The 15,068-nt window shown below is 27.7% G+C and overlaps 2 protein-coding genes across 3 annotated transcripts in view; one reads left to right on the plus strand and one right to left on the minus strand.

The window, feature by feature from the left end:
* Positions 1 to 6,282, plus strand: part of LOC113795955 (uncharacterized) — a 34,123-nt gene extending 27,841 nt beyond the window's left edge. For both annotated transcript variants that reach the window (XM_075820428.1, XM_075820429.1), the window contains 4 exons: positions 219 to 1,452; positions 1,518 to 3,163; positions 4,187 to 4,204; positions 4,889 to 6,282. In XM_075820428.1, the coding sequence (XP_075676543.1) occupies positions 347 to 1,452; positions 1,518 to 3,163; positions 4,187 to 4,204; positions 4,889 to 4,947 (2,829 nt within the window). In that variant the 5' untranslated portion in view covers positions 219 to 346 and the 3' untranslated portion in view covers positions 4,948 to 6,282. The remainder of the gene's footprint in view (positions 1 to 218; positions 1,453 to 1,517; positions 3,164 to 4,186; positions 4,205 to 4,888) is intronic.
* A 1,960-nt stretch (positions 6,283 to 8,242) lies between these two features.
* LOC113795933 (plasma membrane calcium-transporting ATPase 2-like) lies at positions 8,243 to 14,979 on the minus strand. The gene is made up of 15 exons (XM_027346172.2): positions 14,694 to 14,979; positions 14,416 to 14,619; positions 14,084 to 14,212; positions 13,345 to 13,458; positions 12,834 to 12,959; positions 12,404 to 12,562; positions 11,721 to 11,923; positions 11,079 to 11,414; positions 10,613 to 10,825; positions 10,170 to 10,387; positions 9,961 to 10,096; positions 9,261 to 9,860; positions 8,932 to 9,145; positions 8,667 to 8,875; positions 8,243 to 8,578 (listed from the first exon to the last, which is right to left on the minus strand). The coding sequence occupies exons 1-15, from the start codon at positions 14,911 to 14,913 to the stop codon at positions 8,351 to 8,353; spliced, it is 3,309 nt and encodes a 1,102-aa protein (XP_027201973.2). The 5' UTR covers positions 14,914 to 14,979; the 3' UTR covers positions 8,243 to 8,350.
* Positions 14,980 to 15,068: the final 89 nt, after the last annotated feature.

Consider the following 15,068-nt stretch of genomic DNA (forward strand, 5'->3'; position numbering starts at 1 on the left):
AACAGAAAACAAAAACAAAAATTCAATTTGATTTGATTGAACCCAAGAAAAAATGAAACGAAAAATGATTTTTTTCTTTGGTTTGTTCAATTGATTTTTTTGTTCCAGTCAAAACACACTCACATGATGTACATAAATCATAATAAAAATCTATGAAATTTATTCATTTTGTTTAATGTAAATATTTTTCTTCTTTTCTTCTTGTTTTTTCAATGTAGAATCCATTTGGAATTTCGTGATTTTACTTTTTATTCTCAACAACGAATGATCATCAACAAAATGATCGAAATGGTTTTTGGCCCAAAAATGAATTGATTGACAAATTTGAAAAAATGAAATAACGATAATGTCCAACGATGATGTTCAAACTCAGATGAATAATGATGACCTAATGAAAAACAACAACAACTTTGACAAACAAAACAAAAAAAAAAATGATGAATTTTTTGGAATGATTGTGATTATGGAAATAAATGATGATCATCAAATAACAACAAATAATGTTTCTATGTTTAACAAAACAATGAATAATACAATTGAAAATTATCATCATCATCATAATGATCATATAACCAAATATGTATTGGAATTGATTAAAAATGAAACCAATTGGGACAATCATTATAATCATAATAATCTAAGCATTCAAAATAATATTATTAATGCATCAAATATTATTATCAACAGATCACTACTACCATCATCAACATTATCTGTTTTGAATGTAACTGAAAATTTTCATTCCTTTAATCATCATCATGATGATATTAGTAAAACTGATGTTACTTTAATCGATAATAATAATAATAATAATAATGATCATTGGACTATAATCGATAATTTAACAACAACAACAACAATATTTAGTGATTTTAATGAAACAACATTATCAATCAATGATTTTAATTCAGATTGGTGGAATGTATGGACAAGTAAACCATTTCCAAGTGGCTATACACAATTATCAATTGTATTATTGGCCTTTTTTTTAACTTGTATTATAATATTAGTTGTTGTTGGTAATTTACTTGTTTGTATTGCAATTGCAACTGAAAAAGCATTAAAACCAGTACAGAATTGGTTTATTGCATCATTGGCTGTATCTGATTTACTTATTGGATTGGTTATAATGCCTTTTTCATTAGCAAGAGAATTAATGGGTTATTGGATGTTTGGTCAGGTTTGGTGTGATATACATGCTGCATTAGATGTTTTACTTTGTACAGCAAGTATCAATAGCCTTTTTCTTATCAGTTTGGATCGTTATTGGAGTATAACACAAGCTGTTAAATATCTTAAAAAACGTACACCATCAAGAGCTGCAATGATGATTGCATTTGTATGGATATTTTCTGCATTTGTTTCATTACCACCTTTAGTTGGTTGGAAAAAAGCTGAACAATCAAGTGAATATCCACAATGTAATTTAAGTGATGATATTGGTTATGTACTGTAAGTATTCTAGAAAAAAATGATATTTGATTTTTCATTCATAATCCATTCAACTATCTCTATAGTTATAGTTCAATCGGTTCATTCTATTTTCCTGCCTTGATGATGGTTTTTGTTTATGCCAAAATATTTATTGCTGCACGTAGTCGAGCAAGAAAACATATAGCTAAAAAACGTTTTAAAATACCAACAACCATATCAACAACAGCAAATGAAACAATGAAAGAAAAATCAACAACAACAACATTATGTACAAGTTTTAGTAATCCAAGTCCACCCGATAATATTATTAATAACAACAACAACAACAATGATAAGAATAATAACAACAACAACAACAACAATGAACATCATCATTGTCAACAACATCATCATCATCATCATTATCATCATCATCGTAATGATGTTGATGATGATGTTATCGATGATGATGATGAAGATGATGAAGATCATAATATGGACATCAAAAATGGTGTTACGGATGTTTGTGTTGACGATCCTGTTGTTGTTGTTGATGATAATGAAGATGACGATGATGATGATGATGATGAACAACAAACTGTAAAAATGAATTTAATACCAGCATCATCATCAACAAACGAAATTCGTTCACAAATTAGATTTGAATCAGATAATTATAAACAACAACAACAACAACAGTCAAAAAAGAATAATAATTCTATCATTGATAATGAATGGAATGTTGGTTGCGATATTCGTGGTAGTAGTGGTGGTGGTGGTGGTAATTTGATGAAAACAACAACAACAACAACAGCATTACCACCACAAATTATAATTGAAACATCATCAGAATCTCGTAGGCAATCATGGAATATAATATCTACTAGTGAAATTATTTCTACATTAAATACAACAACAACATCAACAACAAATAATAATAATAATAATCAAACAACAACAACAACAACATCTCCCAACGGAAACAATGATGATCATGGAAACAAACAACAACAACAACAACAACAAAGGATAATTATTGATGAAACTAATAATGAATGTAGTGGTCGAATTAGTAAAAATTATAATTTAAATGAAATAAATAATGATTCTGTTGATAATAGTAATGATCATCATTCGTATCATCATCCTCAACCATCACCAACAACAAAATTGACATACTTTTCAAAAGTTAAAACTTTTAAATTACTAAAACCAAAAACAAAAAAGATCAATGGTCTTAGTAAAAACAGTAATAATAATAGCATATCAACAACAAAATCAAATGGTACTATTGATGATGATTCAGATACGGCTGATTCACCAACAAATAAAGATGCAAGCTGTGAATCAAAAAGTTTTCTAAGTGCACCAAAATTATTACGATCACGATTTGGTTCAACATTAAGTATTGCTGATTATGAAGATTCTGATACTATTGTTGATGATGATCATAATCATCATCATAATCAAAATAATAATAATAAGAAAAATAAACGTAATAATCGTGTACAATATCAAGATCAACCATCAATTCATTTACCAAGTGATGCTGAACGTCATAAAAGAAAAATTGCAAAAGCACGTGAACGTAGAGCAACATTGATTGTTGGTTTAATAATGGCCGCATTCATTACCGCTTGGTTGCCTTTTTTTGTGCTTTATGTTCTTGTAGCCTTATGTCAAAATTGTAAAGAAAATATACCAGAAGGTGTATTTGCTGTTGCATTTTGGCTTGGTTATGGTAATTCAGGTAGTTATTATTTTCATTATTTTGATTTGATTTTTATTCATTTATTCAAACACATTATCCCTGGTTATGAAAACAAAAACAAGAAAACAAATAAATATAAACGATGCATACATATGGTTTTTTAGCAAAACTTTTTGCTCGTTATTATTGTTGTTTTTGCAGAATAAGTTAGGTTTGTTTGTAATTCCAGTTTCTTTAATTACCCCCATTTACTTTTTTTTATATCCATCATTTGATGGTTTTTCTTGTTTTGTTGTTATCCTCAAAAACAAACATATGTTTCAGACCAAAAAAATAATAATAACCATCATCCATAAATATACCGACAAACAAGCGAAAAACAATAATATTTTCCCTGGATTTTTTTCGTAAATCTTTTCCAGTAATAGAAAAACAAACCTTAGAAATGAAATTGAATTGAAGATTTTTTCTTTTTTTTTCCTGTTTCATCATTTAAGTTTGTTTTTGAACGATTAAATGAAGCATAGCAATTAATTTGTCATTAAGTGGTTTTTTTTTAGAAAAAAAAGACACACACATTACCAAAACATACACCAACAGACAGACAAAGTGTTAGTAATGTTATACAATTAATTAAATCAAATCAAAAAGAAAGAAAGAATCTCAGAATTTCTCTTTTCTAAAGCCATACTTTTTTTTGTATGGATAAATGGGTTAGCGTTCTGGATTCTGGTTTTTAGTTTTGTCGTGCTGCGTGTTATTTTTCCATTTGAACCAAAAAAAAAAAAAAAGATTTTCCATTACCAGAATCCAATCCAAGAAATGAATTTTTTCCTTTTATCAAACAAAAATAATCTTTATTTTTTCTTTTTTTTAAAAACTTTTTTTTTCTTCTCAAAAAAAAAAAAATCTGAATCTGGATTTGATCTGGTCGGTTGGATTTTTCTTTCTCTTTTTTTCTGCTGCTGGCTTTTTCGTGATCGCGAAAATGAAAACCAAACCAAACCAAACGAAATGAACGAAATGAATGGATTGGATGCAAAAACGGGGAAAAAAAATCAGCCGCAAATCCCATTATTTGTAAGTATCGATCCATCTTATCTTTCTATTTATTCAGTCATTCATTTGTTTGTTTTTTTTGTTGTTGTTGTTGTTGATTTGTCGTTGAATTTTCTGGTTCATTCAGTTTTTCAGTTTTTCAGTTTTTCAGTTTTTCAGTTTTTTGTTTTGTGTTTGTCTTTGTATGTCTGTATAGTGTGATAGTATCCACGTTCAAAAGAATATTCACGTTTTTTGTTCATTTGTTCGTTGGTTGTTGGTTCTGGATTTTGATTTTGGCCAAACTTTTTTTTTTTGGAAATTTCTCTTTCTGTATCTCTATTTTGTCAACTTGGTAGTCAGGAAAAATAAAAAAAAAGTTTTGAAACCAATCCAGAATAGGATTTTTTCTTTTTCGGGTCTCACTTTTAGGAGCAAAAAAAAAGGATTAGTTTTTGTGAGTTTAGCTTTTTTTCAACAGCAAAATCAAAAGAAACCAAAAGCGAAAAAAACTTTTAGCAAATGCAACAAATGATGATGAAAATAGTGGATAAAAATTAGCATATTTTCCATTTTTTGCGATGAAATTTTTAGCTTTTTGCATGAAAATCATGTTTTTTGCTTTTTGAATTAAACAAAAAAATTAAATTCAAAATTCATTGATTTCAATTTTTTTCTTTTTTTTCTTCCTTTTCCCATTTTATCATCATCATCGAAACAAAAAAGATACCATCTTTAATCGTGACTATCGAAAAGCCTTTCGTAAAATTCTTTTTAAACGTTGATCTTTTTTGTAATCTTTTTCTTCTGGTTCTCATTCTTACAAATGTTGTCAATTTATCGATTATGGAATGAGAGAAAAGTTCATCAATTTTCGTTTGTTGTTGAATATCAATGACACTGAAATGAAATTGGATCGATAAATGTAATTTTGACAACAAAACAAACACAGACACACAACAAGTAACAAAAACACGTGAAAACAATTAACTTAAATTCATCAGAATGGGAAAATTTCTTCTTTTCTCTTCTCTCAAAAAAAAACTTCCATTTGCTTGCTTCATCATACATATTTTCCTCATCTATACATCATCAGAATCGAAATATATCAAAGATTAGTGGCAGAATGAAGAATTTTGACAGAATTCAACAAAAAGTAAATCGATCAATGCGAAAATGAATTCGATCGATTCTCATTTCATCATTATCATCACCATTGTTTGTAAAATATATATTTTTTTCTGTTTTTGTTTTTTCCATTATTCTGTTGTTGTTGTTGTTTTTGTTGATTATTGCTTACCATCATCATCATCATCATCATTACCATCGTCATCATCAACGTCATCAACATCAGCCAAGGATCTTTACAGAATAATCAAATGAAAGGGTAAAAGTAAACACACACAAACAGAGAGGAGAACATCTTTTTTTCTAAAAAAAGAAAACAATTATCAAGTCTTCCTTTCAAACATTTTTCTTCTTCTTTTTTTCATTTTGTTTTGTTTGATTTTTTTTTTCGTTTCTGTTTTGTTTTGTTTTCCTTCAAAATCAATAATATCAAACTTGTGAATATCATCAATGATTCATGATTTTTTAACCCGTTTTGTTCCTTGAATGCAAAAAAAATGCCAGGCTTGTTAATAAAAAAAAATTGCCTTGGAAAATTACAAAAAAAACAACCAAACAAACAAAAAATCGGATGTAAATGCCAGATCTATTACTTATTCGGATTTACCTGTCAAAAGTGATTTGTAATTGTTTATGTTTATGTTGATCAAATAGCTGAATGTTTTTTTTTTTTATTATCACTTATTCCGGGTAAAGCACACACACAGATACAGACACACAGAATAATTATTGTTGATTAACTTTTCAAAAAGAATATTGTAATTTGCGCACATTTGTTTTCTCTCTTTCTCGCTTCCTGTCATCATAATCGATTCATTTACACATTAAAAGTTTTTTGTTTTTTCCTGTTATTATCACCATTTTTTTTGAATTTTTGTCATATATAATACTAACATTGTTTTATGTATTTATACACCAAAAGTTTCACATGTAAATTAAACAAAATCATCAATGTATGAATTAAAATAAAATAAAATATTTTTCAATTTTTATCATCAGATTTTTCTATAATTTCTTTCATTCTTTCTAATTAATTTTTTTTTTTGCTGATGGATCAATGGCAAACCGAACTGGCCTCCTTGTAGTTTTTTATCATTTTTCAATCAATCGATCGATTTCGTTCAAATATCATGTTTTCCAACAGAATTTCTCTGCAGAATTGACCAAATCGAATACAAATTAATCACATTATCTAATTTTCAAGTAGCAAAACATTTTTCGATCAATATCAATATCATCTTCGGTTTTTTTTTGTGTGTGTATCGTCAATCAATCAATCAATCAATCACCAGCTGTTAAGAATAATAATAATAATTTACAATGTTATCTATTAAAGATAGATAACATATATTGGCTACTTATTTGAACATCAACATCATCATGAACATTTTACCTGAATTGAAACACTTTTTTCAATTATCATTTTTTTGTTTTTGTTTTTGTTACTTTCTTTTGATATAATGTGTTAATGGTAAATCGATTCCATGGAATCCAAACACAAAAACAACAACAACAACAAATCATTGATTACCATACAGAATGGTCTCATTTAGTAGCAAAAAAATATTGGTCAAATAAATTGTACAACCAACTAACTAACTAACTAAAATGTTTGTATGCAATTAAATAGAGGTAATAATAATTAGTTTCGGGTATTTTTCTTCTCTTTCAAGCTGCTTGATTTTTTTTCATTATGATCAATAATAATATAAATGGATTGAAAGTCTCTGTGTAGAATTCATTCTAGGAGAGAGAGATAAAATTTATGAATTTACCCACAGCACCTGAACAAATAAAATGATTTGGTATGCGGGGGTTAACACACACACAAACAAACCAATATGGATCCATTATTATTAATTATTAATTTTTAATTTTTTCCTGATTTCTTCATTTGCTTTCCCCCTTGTACAACAAAAAAAAAAACATTAATAAAATGACCTTAATACACCTAAAAAACTATTTTATTAGTTGGTTGGTTGGTTGGTTGGACAAGCACAGATAAATAAATCTCGCCCATAATGCTTTTCACATAGAAAAATCCTATATGATCATCAAGAGAAAGTGAGAGAGAGAGAGAGAGAGAGAGAGAGAGAGAGAGAGAGAGAGAGAGAGAGAGAGAGAGAGAGAGAGAGAGAGAGAGAGAGAGAATGGATACAACTCTAAAATGTTTTTTTTTGATTCTGTGATGAACAATAAAAAAAATCACAGAATCAAAAAAAAAAAAAAATGTTAAAGGTGTATAAATTCCTAAATGTTGTGTGTATCTTGTTTACTTTTTTTGGGGAATGTGTGTGTGTGTGTGTGTGTGATTTTTTCATCATCATCATCAGGATGATGATTGTCGTAAATTCTTTTTTTTTGTACATTAAAAAAAATAGTTGAGAGAGAGAGATTCACCGATTCTTGTATTTACGATGACGACAAACAAAAAAACAAGTATACATTTTCTTGTTCATTTTTGATCGTAATTTTTCGTTTTTGTCCAAATGTTTTTCATGTTATTTCAATTCTGTTTGTCTGTCTGGTCCTGGACACTAAACAACAAATTATTATTACGATTATTACGGGCGTACATTTTTTTTCTCAAATATAACCCCCAACCAAACACATTAATGTAGTTGTAATGATTGTTCCCAAAAGATATAACCACGATTTCTAAAAATAAAATGAAAAAAAAGCAAAAAATCCAAAATGATATCATCATCGCATGGTGTGTTATGAGGGGACATGATTGTCGTGTGTGTTTGTGTGTGTGTGTGTTAACAGTGGATACCGGGTTGCGCGTTGATTTAAGAAGAAAAAAAAATTTTGCCAAATAAACAGAATTTTTTGTTTTCGTTAAAGACCAGACCAAATGTGTTTTGTAGATAACAACAAAAAATTGCCTGATAAGTTTGATATAATAAAATGATTCGGTTGAATAGCAGAAATGTTCATGTGAAAATCATATCAATTTTGTTCGATTATAATTTATTCATTAATTTCTTTTTTAAAATAAAGGTTATCATCAAAACACTCTAGGTCCTAGGAAACCAAGAATAACCCGAAAATATTTTCTCAGTCATCATTTCGTCTCTTAGTCGAATGAGTAGTAGCAGTACGATGAGTTAATGTAGTATTATTTATTCCATTAATCCAATTATAATTACTTGTTTTTAATGTTAATGTTGTTATAATTTGACCCCATATCATAATACTAATACCGAATGCTAAACACCATAACCATTGTGATAAATCTAATGGACTAGTATTGAACCATATGCTACCAAATTGTACAATGCATACCTTGTTTTCATTTTTGATGTAATAATTGATGGATGAATGATTATTGATGATGAGAAAGAAAATGTGATGAGATAAAATATTTTTTTACCTGAATAAAAAATGTACCAGAAAATATCGAACAAAACATCCAATTTGATGCTAAACCTTCAAATACATTACGATCACCATTAATTTTACGTGAATTAATTTCATTAAATAATGTCATCATTACAAATATATTGAATAACATTGTAAAATGAACTGTTGGTGTATTACGACTAAATTGTAAACCTGAATCAAAATCTAACCATTGTGGACCTGGTTGAAAACAAAAAATTATAAGATTCTAGAAACGTGTGAATAATTCATTTTACCATAGAATAAAAATACTATTAAGATGATTAGCTGATATAAAGCATTACCGACAATAATTTTTAACATATTTATTGAAATCAATGGTTTATTACGTCCATATGGTTTACGAAGTAAAACACTTTTATCCGGTTCTTCAGTTGAAAGTGCTAATGAACCTAATGTATCCATAATTAAATTAACCCATAACATTTGTACTGGACGCAATGGACTTTCCTAAATATTATTATTTTTTTTTCGGTAATAACCGAAATGATAAAAAAAAGTGATAAAAAACGATAAATGTCGTTAAAAATAAAGTAATGTTTTTTTTTGAAATAATATTTTTTACCTGTATAATACATGCACTAACAAAACATATCAACACAGCAACAATATTAACAGTCAATTGAAATTGTATAAATTTTGCAATACTATCATAAACATTTCTACCCCAAATAACTGATTTTATAATGCTTGAAAAATTATCATCAGTTAATATAATATCGGATGCTTCTTTAGCAACTTCAGTACCGGCAATGCCCATAGCAAAACCAACATCAGCCATTTTTAATGCTGGTGCATCATTAGTTCCATCACCGGTAACAGCTACTACTTCTCTTGCTGATGTTATTTTACTTGCTATAATATGTTTAACAAGTATATATTTATCCATAGGCGATGAACGTGCTAATACTCTTAAATTTGGCCATATTTGATCAAATAAATCTTGATCAATTTCACCAGTATCATTTCGTATCATTTGATTAAATTGTTTACCATCAAGTATCATAAATTGATTTTTTTTATTTATAGAATTATTATTACAATTATCCGAATGATTGATTATACCGCATTTAATTGCAATCGATCTAGCCGTATCAATATTATCACCGGTTACCATTCTTACGGTTATACCGGATTTTTGAAATTTTTTTATTGCCTGTGCTACCTGTGTGTGTGTGTGTGAAAAAAACCAGAAAAAATGACAATCGTAAAATGACAATAGTTAAATTCAAAGTCATTTTCTAAACATTATTTTTTTTTCTTACATCAATACGAATAGGATCTTCAATACCGACAACAGCTAAAAATGTCATATTCGAATATGATTCTTCATCATCCCAATCCGGTTCAGTATTTCGTTTAATCATCTTACAGTTAGATTTGTTGGTGGTGGTTTTTTTCCTTCAAATAATAATAATAATGATATATTCGATTAGTAATCATCAAACAAAACTTATTAATATGATTATCATACTCATCATTAGTAGTGTTGGTAGTAGTTGTATCATCATCATCATCATTTTGAAAAATATAATCCACATAAGCCAAACAAATAGTACGAAGACCATTCAATGCCATTACTTTTAATACTTTTTGTGTAATCTTATTTTTTTCAATCATATTTAATCGTAATAATTTTCCATTCACACCAATGATAAACGAACATTTTCGTAGAATAATTTCTGATGCACCCTAGAATATAATAATAATAATAACGAGACAAACATAAATTAGTTTTATTTACAACCAAACATCAACGCTATAGTGAAATTAATATGAGAAAAAACAATGGATAAAAGCGTAACAGAAACTAAGAAATAAGAAGAGTGTGTGTGAAGTGTTAAGAGCAGTAATGAAAATAATTATAATGGAATCTTTTTTTCTCATTTTTTTCCCAAAAAATAAAAAAAAACAAACCTTGGCTAATAAACGAAATCCTTGATCATCTGGTAGTTTGATTATTGTACGCATTAATTTTCTCATTGAATTGAATGCAAAAACACGATGAATTTGATTTACAGGAAATTCTTGTCGTAATTTAGCATAATCATATTGAAGTTTATAAAGAAAACCTAATAATGCACATTCAGTTTTGTTACCATATTGTCGGATCAAATTATTTTCATCTCGCTTATATAAACCAAAGAGAATTAATGGATAATGATAAAAGAAAAAAAAGATGAAGAATGAATTATGAGAGGAAGAGAAGAGAAAAAAACAAGTTAAGCCACCAAAATTTTTTCCATTATTTTTTTTTCAGTTAGAAATGTCAACTAAAAAATAGTAATGGATATGTGGTGGGGGTTATTTAAAGGGGGATAGGTTGGTGGTGTGCAAGTTGTTTCTATAAGTCAAACGGGATCCATCAATATATGATACTTACAGCAATACGACTTGTATATGCAGAATTTAATGCAATATTCTGTGCCAGAATATGTACGGCAATATGTTTATCCTTATTACTTTTATTTGTATTTGTATTTTTATCAATTTTACTAACATTTTTATCATTATAATCATTATCATTATCAATTTTAAAATTAAAATCCAGTTGTCGTTTAGATAATTTTGTATAATAAATACCAAATGCATAACATTGTACAGCAGTCATTTTGTTTGCTGTTAATGTACCAGTTTTATCTGAACAAACTGTTGTTGCATTACCCATCGTTTCACATGCATCAATATGACGAACAAGATTATTATCTCTCATCATTTGCTAGATTGAAAAAATAAAAGAAAAGAAATAAACATTTTGTGTTAAAAGATGGATCGGAATATTCTTTTCCATCATCACAACACATTCATGATAATCAAGAATTGATCAGTCAGTCAGTAAATGTTGTGATAATGGAAGTGATTAAGATTGATGATTATCATTATGAGATTTGGAATTCTAGAAACAAGAATCTGTTGTTGTCTATGGGATGTTTATAACCGAATGTAAAATGATGAAAAAATCGTAATCATCATCATCCGAGAATTGAATTTCAAAGAATTCATTTTTTTAAAAAAATAATAATACCTTAACCGAATATGCTAATGATAATGATACGGCCAATGGTAAACCTTCTGGTACGGCAACAACCAGAATCGTAATACCAGTAATAACATGATCAAAAAATTCTTTAATATGTTTATATGCAAGTTTTTCTTTTTTAATAGCAAATTCAACAATACATGATCGTACGATAAGCATTACAATGGTTATTATTGCAATCGATATTCCTTTTTATGAAATAAATAAATATAAAAAAAACAAATAAAAATAAAAAATAAAATGAAATTTTGAATTCAAAAAAATAAATAAACAAGGAATTTAAATGGAACAAAACATATATATAAAATGAGGATTGATTGATTGATAGATTGATTTTTTTTTTTGTGTTTTTTCTTCAAAATATGGGTATATTGATGGGTAAAATACATGTCAGAAGCAACGGGAAAAAAATAACAGAAAAGGAAAATAACAGACTGTGTGATTGGTTGTGTTTGATGTGTTTTGTTGTTGTTGTTGTTGTTGAAAATATATTCAAATTTTTTTTTCCATATTTTTATCATATCAATTTCTATTTATCTTTAGATTTTATCTATGTTTGCGTCTGGTGTATGTTTGTATAAAAATGATCTTAGACGGAACGGAAAATATGAGGGCAGAAAATGAAAATGAAAATGAAAATTTCAAAACCATACACACACAAAACATACCAAAATATCCAATTTTGATAGCCAAATCGGCAAGTTTACATTGTAATATTGATTTTCCTTTTTTTCCACTTTTCATAAGTGTATGAATAACGCCTGTTTGTGAATTTGCACCAACAGCTATAACAATCATACGTCCACTTCCTTCCATCACATGAGTTCCTTTTTTTTAAAAAAAGTGTGAAATGAAAAGGAAAGGAAAAAATGAAAATATGAAAAATATAAAATGAAAATAAACATCAATAAGCGGGTGGTGGTGGTGGATTTTTTGAAATGAAAATCATAATAATAATAATGAAATATTTGATGGAAACACACACACATATGACAAACATAAGGCCGAATCTTTGAAAACAAATTGTGATTACAATGAAAAAGAAGAATTTTTCGGCTTGAAAAAATTTCATAAATGAAATTTTTTTTTTAAACATACCAGCAAACATTGTGATATCTTTATCCGTACTTTTAGCAACTAGATCTGATTCACCAGTCATTGAGCTTTCATCAATTCTAAGTTCATTATATTCGAATAAAATTCCATCGGCTGGAATAACATCACCTATAGTAGAAAAAAAAACATGATGAAAAAAAAACAACATTCAATTTCATTAACAAGTTTTTTTGTAAAGTTAATTGGTGGTGGTGTGTGTGTAGGTGTTAATAAAAAATTAATTAAATTTAGAGGAGAGAAAGAAAAAAAAATAGTGTTACATTTATGCAAATGAGAATTTTTTCATCTGACTTTCTAAACTACACTAAACACTAAGCTAACCTGAATAAAAAACTTCTTCTTTGCTCACTTCATGAAAATGATTAATATCATTCATCATTCATTCTATCAATGATCAAAGGTTAGGTGAGAGTATGGGGGGTGTAGATGATGATGATGATAGATTGGAACACACTACTACTGTTGTTATAAACAAGAAAACAAGAAAATTTACCATATTTAATTATGCAAATATCACCAACAACTAAATCCGATGTTGAAATTTCATATATATTACCATTACGTAATATATTGATTTTATGTTCTTTTTCCAAACGATTTTGTAATGCTGTTTTATATTATTATTATTTGGGGGGAGGGAAGCCAGAGAAAAACAAAGATTTTGATTTCAAACCCCCCCACAACATTATATATTTTGACGAAAAGCCAGTGTTAAAAAGCATTTTTTTTCATTTAACGATGTTTTTGTTTGTTGTTTGATTCCGGATTTTATGTATTTTGTTTGTTTGTTCGTTGTTGTTTTTGGGATTGTTTGGGTTATTTCCTCTCTCCAAACGAGATTTATATCACCACCATTCATATTCATGAATTCGTTTTATTTAATCGGAACAAATATTTTGATGATAAAACACATAAAGAGATTTATACAAGTAAAAAAGAGAGAGAAATAAAGAAAATAAGAAAAACAACATTAAAAGAATTTGATTATATTATTTTCGTCGTATCGGGTTATTGTTTTTTTTGTTTTTGCTCCAAAAAACTATCAAAAGTTATTGGATATATTATTATTGTTGGGGTGTTTATTTTGGTTGTTTTCACCCCATTATCATCAACCATCATTCATCCATTCATCAGATGATTGAATGGAAAACTAAGAGTTATTATTATTATTATTATTTAAGAAGGGAATATTATTAATAATAATAATAATGATAATAAGAAATTGATCAAACCTCTAAATTTAGCCTCCTTTCCATATTCACTGGTTGCCATTACAAATACAGTGATCATAATCGATAACCATATGGCAACTGATTCAATATAACCATATCGATCTTTATTTATTTGTTCGGAATATAAATCTATTTGAAAAAAACAACAACCAAAAAACAGAAACAAAAAAACATAAAAAATGATTATTTCTTATTACTTTTTATAGGATTCTCATTATCGAATGTAGATAAGGAGAAAGAAAAAGTTTCTTTCTCTCTCTCTCATTAATGGATGTTGTTTGTAATATTACAATGTGAGAGAGAGAAAAAAATCCAAAATCCTGATGACTTACTTTGATCATCAGATGATTCATTGGATGGATGATAAAATGAAAGTGCTAATGAAACAAGTGCACATATTTCTAACATAACCATTGTTTTTTCTTGTAATGCTTCGAATATTAATGAATGAAATGATTTTGATGTAATCTCTGTCAATTTATTTGAACCAAAAACTTGTTTTCGTAGTTTAATGTCATCACCAGTTGTATCCAAACCTAATGTGAATGAATGAATGAATGGTCAATGTTAATTCAAATGGTTTTTTTGTGTGTTTCAAATCAACACTAACCTTTATCAAGAGAAATATGTAATTTCATACACAAACCATTGATTGAACCAAATTCTTTTACTTTTTGTATTGATTCTAAACCACGATATTCCATCAATTGTGCTAATTCTTTACTTGTAACATCGAATGTTCTCGTAGATTTTATTGATTTTAATGATTTTAATGAATCACGAACACTTAGACTAGAATGAAAAATTGTTTGAAAACAATTTCGTAACATTTTGAATAATAATTTTTCTTTTGAAAATCAAGTTAAAACAAAAAGCAAAAAAAAAAAAAAAACAATAATAAACACAAAAAACAAGATTAATCATTATTATCAGGATCAAGATTGATTTTCTTTTATATGTAAGTTCCATGTTCGACAAACAAAAA

This window comes from Dermatophagoides pteronyssinus, unplaced genomic scaffold, assembly GCF_027571235.1.
Source record: "Dermatophagoides pteronyssinus isolate colony J.1.1.1.1 unplaced genomic scaffold, Derpt_VIB-CSIC_2022.12 sq0006, whole genome shotgun sequence".
Classification (NCBI taxonomy): domain Eukaryota; kingdom Metazoa; phylum Arthropoda; class Arachnida; order Sarcoptiformes; family Pyroglyphidae; genus Dermatophagoides; species Dermatophagoides pteronyssinus.

Excerpts from the sequence above, each read along its gene's own strand:
- LOC113795933 (XM_027346172.2), bottom strand. The coding sequence starts at position 14,913 with ATGTTACGAAATTGTTTTCAAACAATTTTTCATTCTAGTCTAAGTGTT. Across the intron at positions 11,415-11,720 it reads CATTAGCATATTCGGTTAAG|CAAATGATGAGAGATAATAA; the intron begins GTATTATTATTT and ends TTTTCAATCTAG. Across the intron at positions 10,826-11,078 it reads CATATACAAGTCGTATTGCT|CGAGATGAAAATAATTTGAT; the intron begins GTAAGTATCATA and ends GGTTTATATAAG.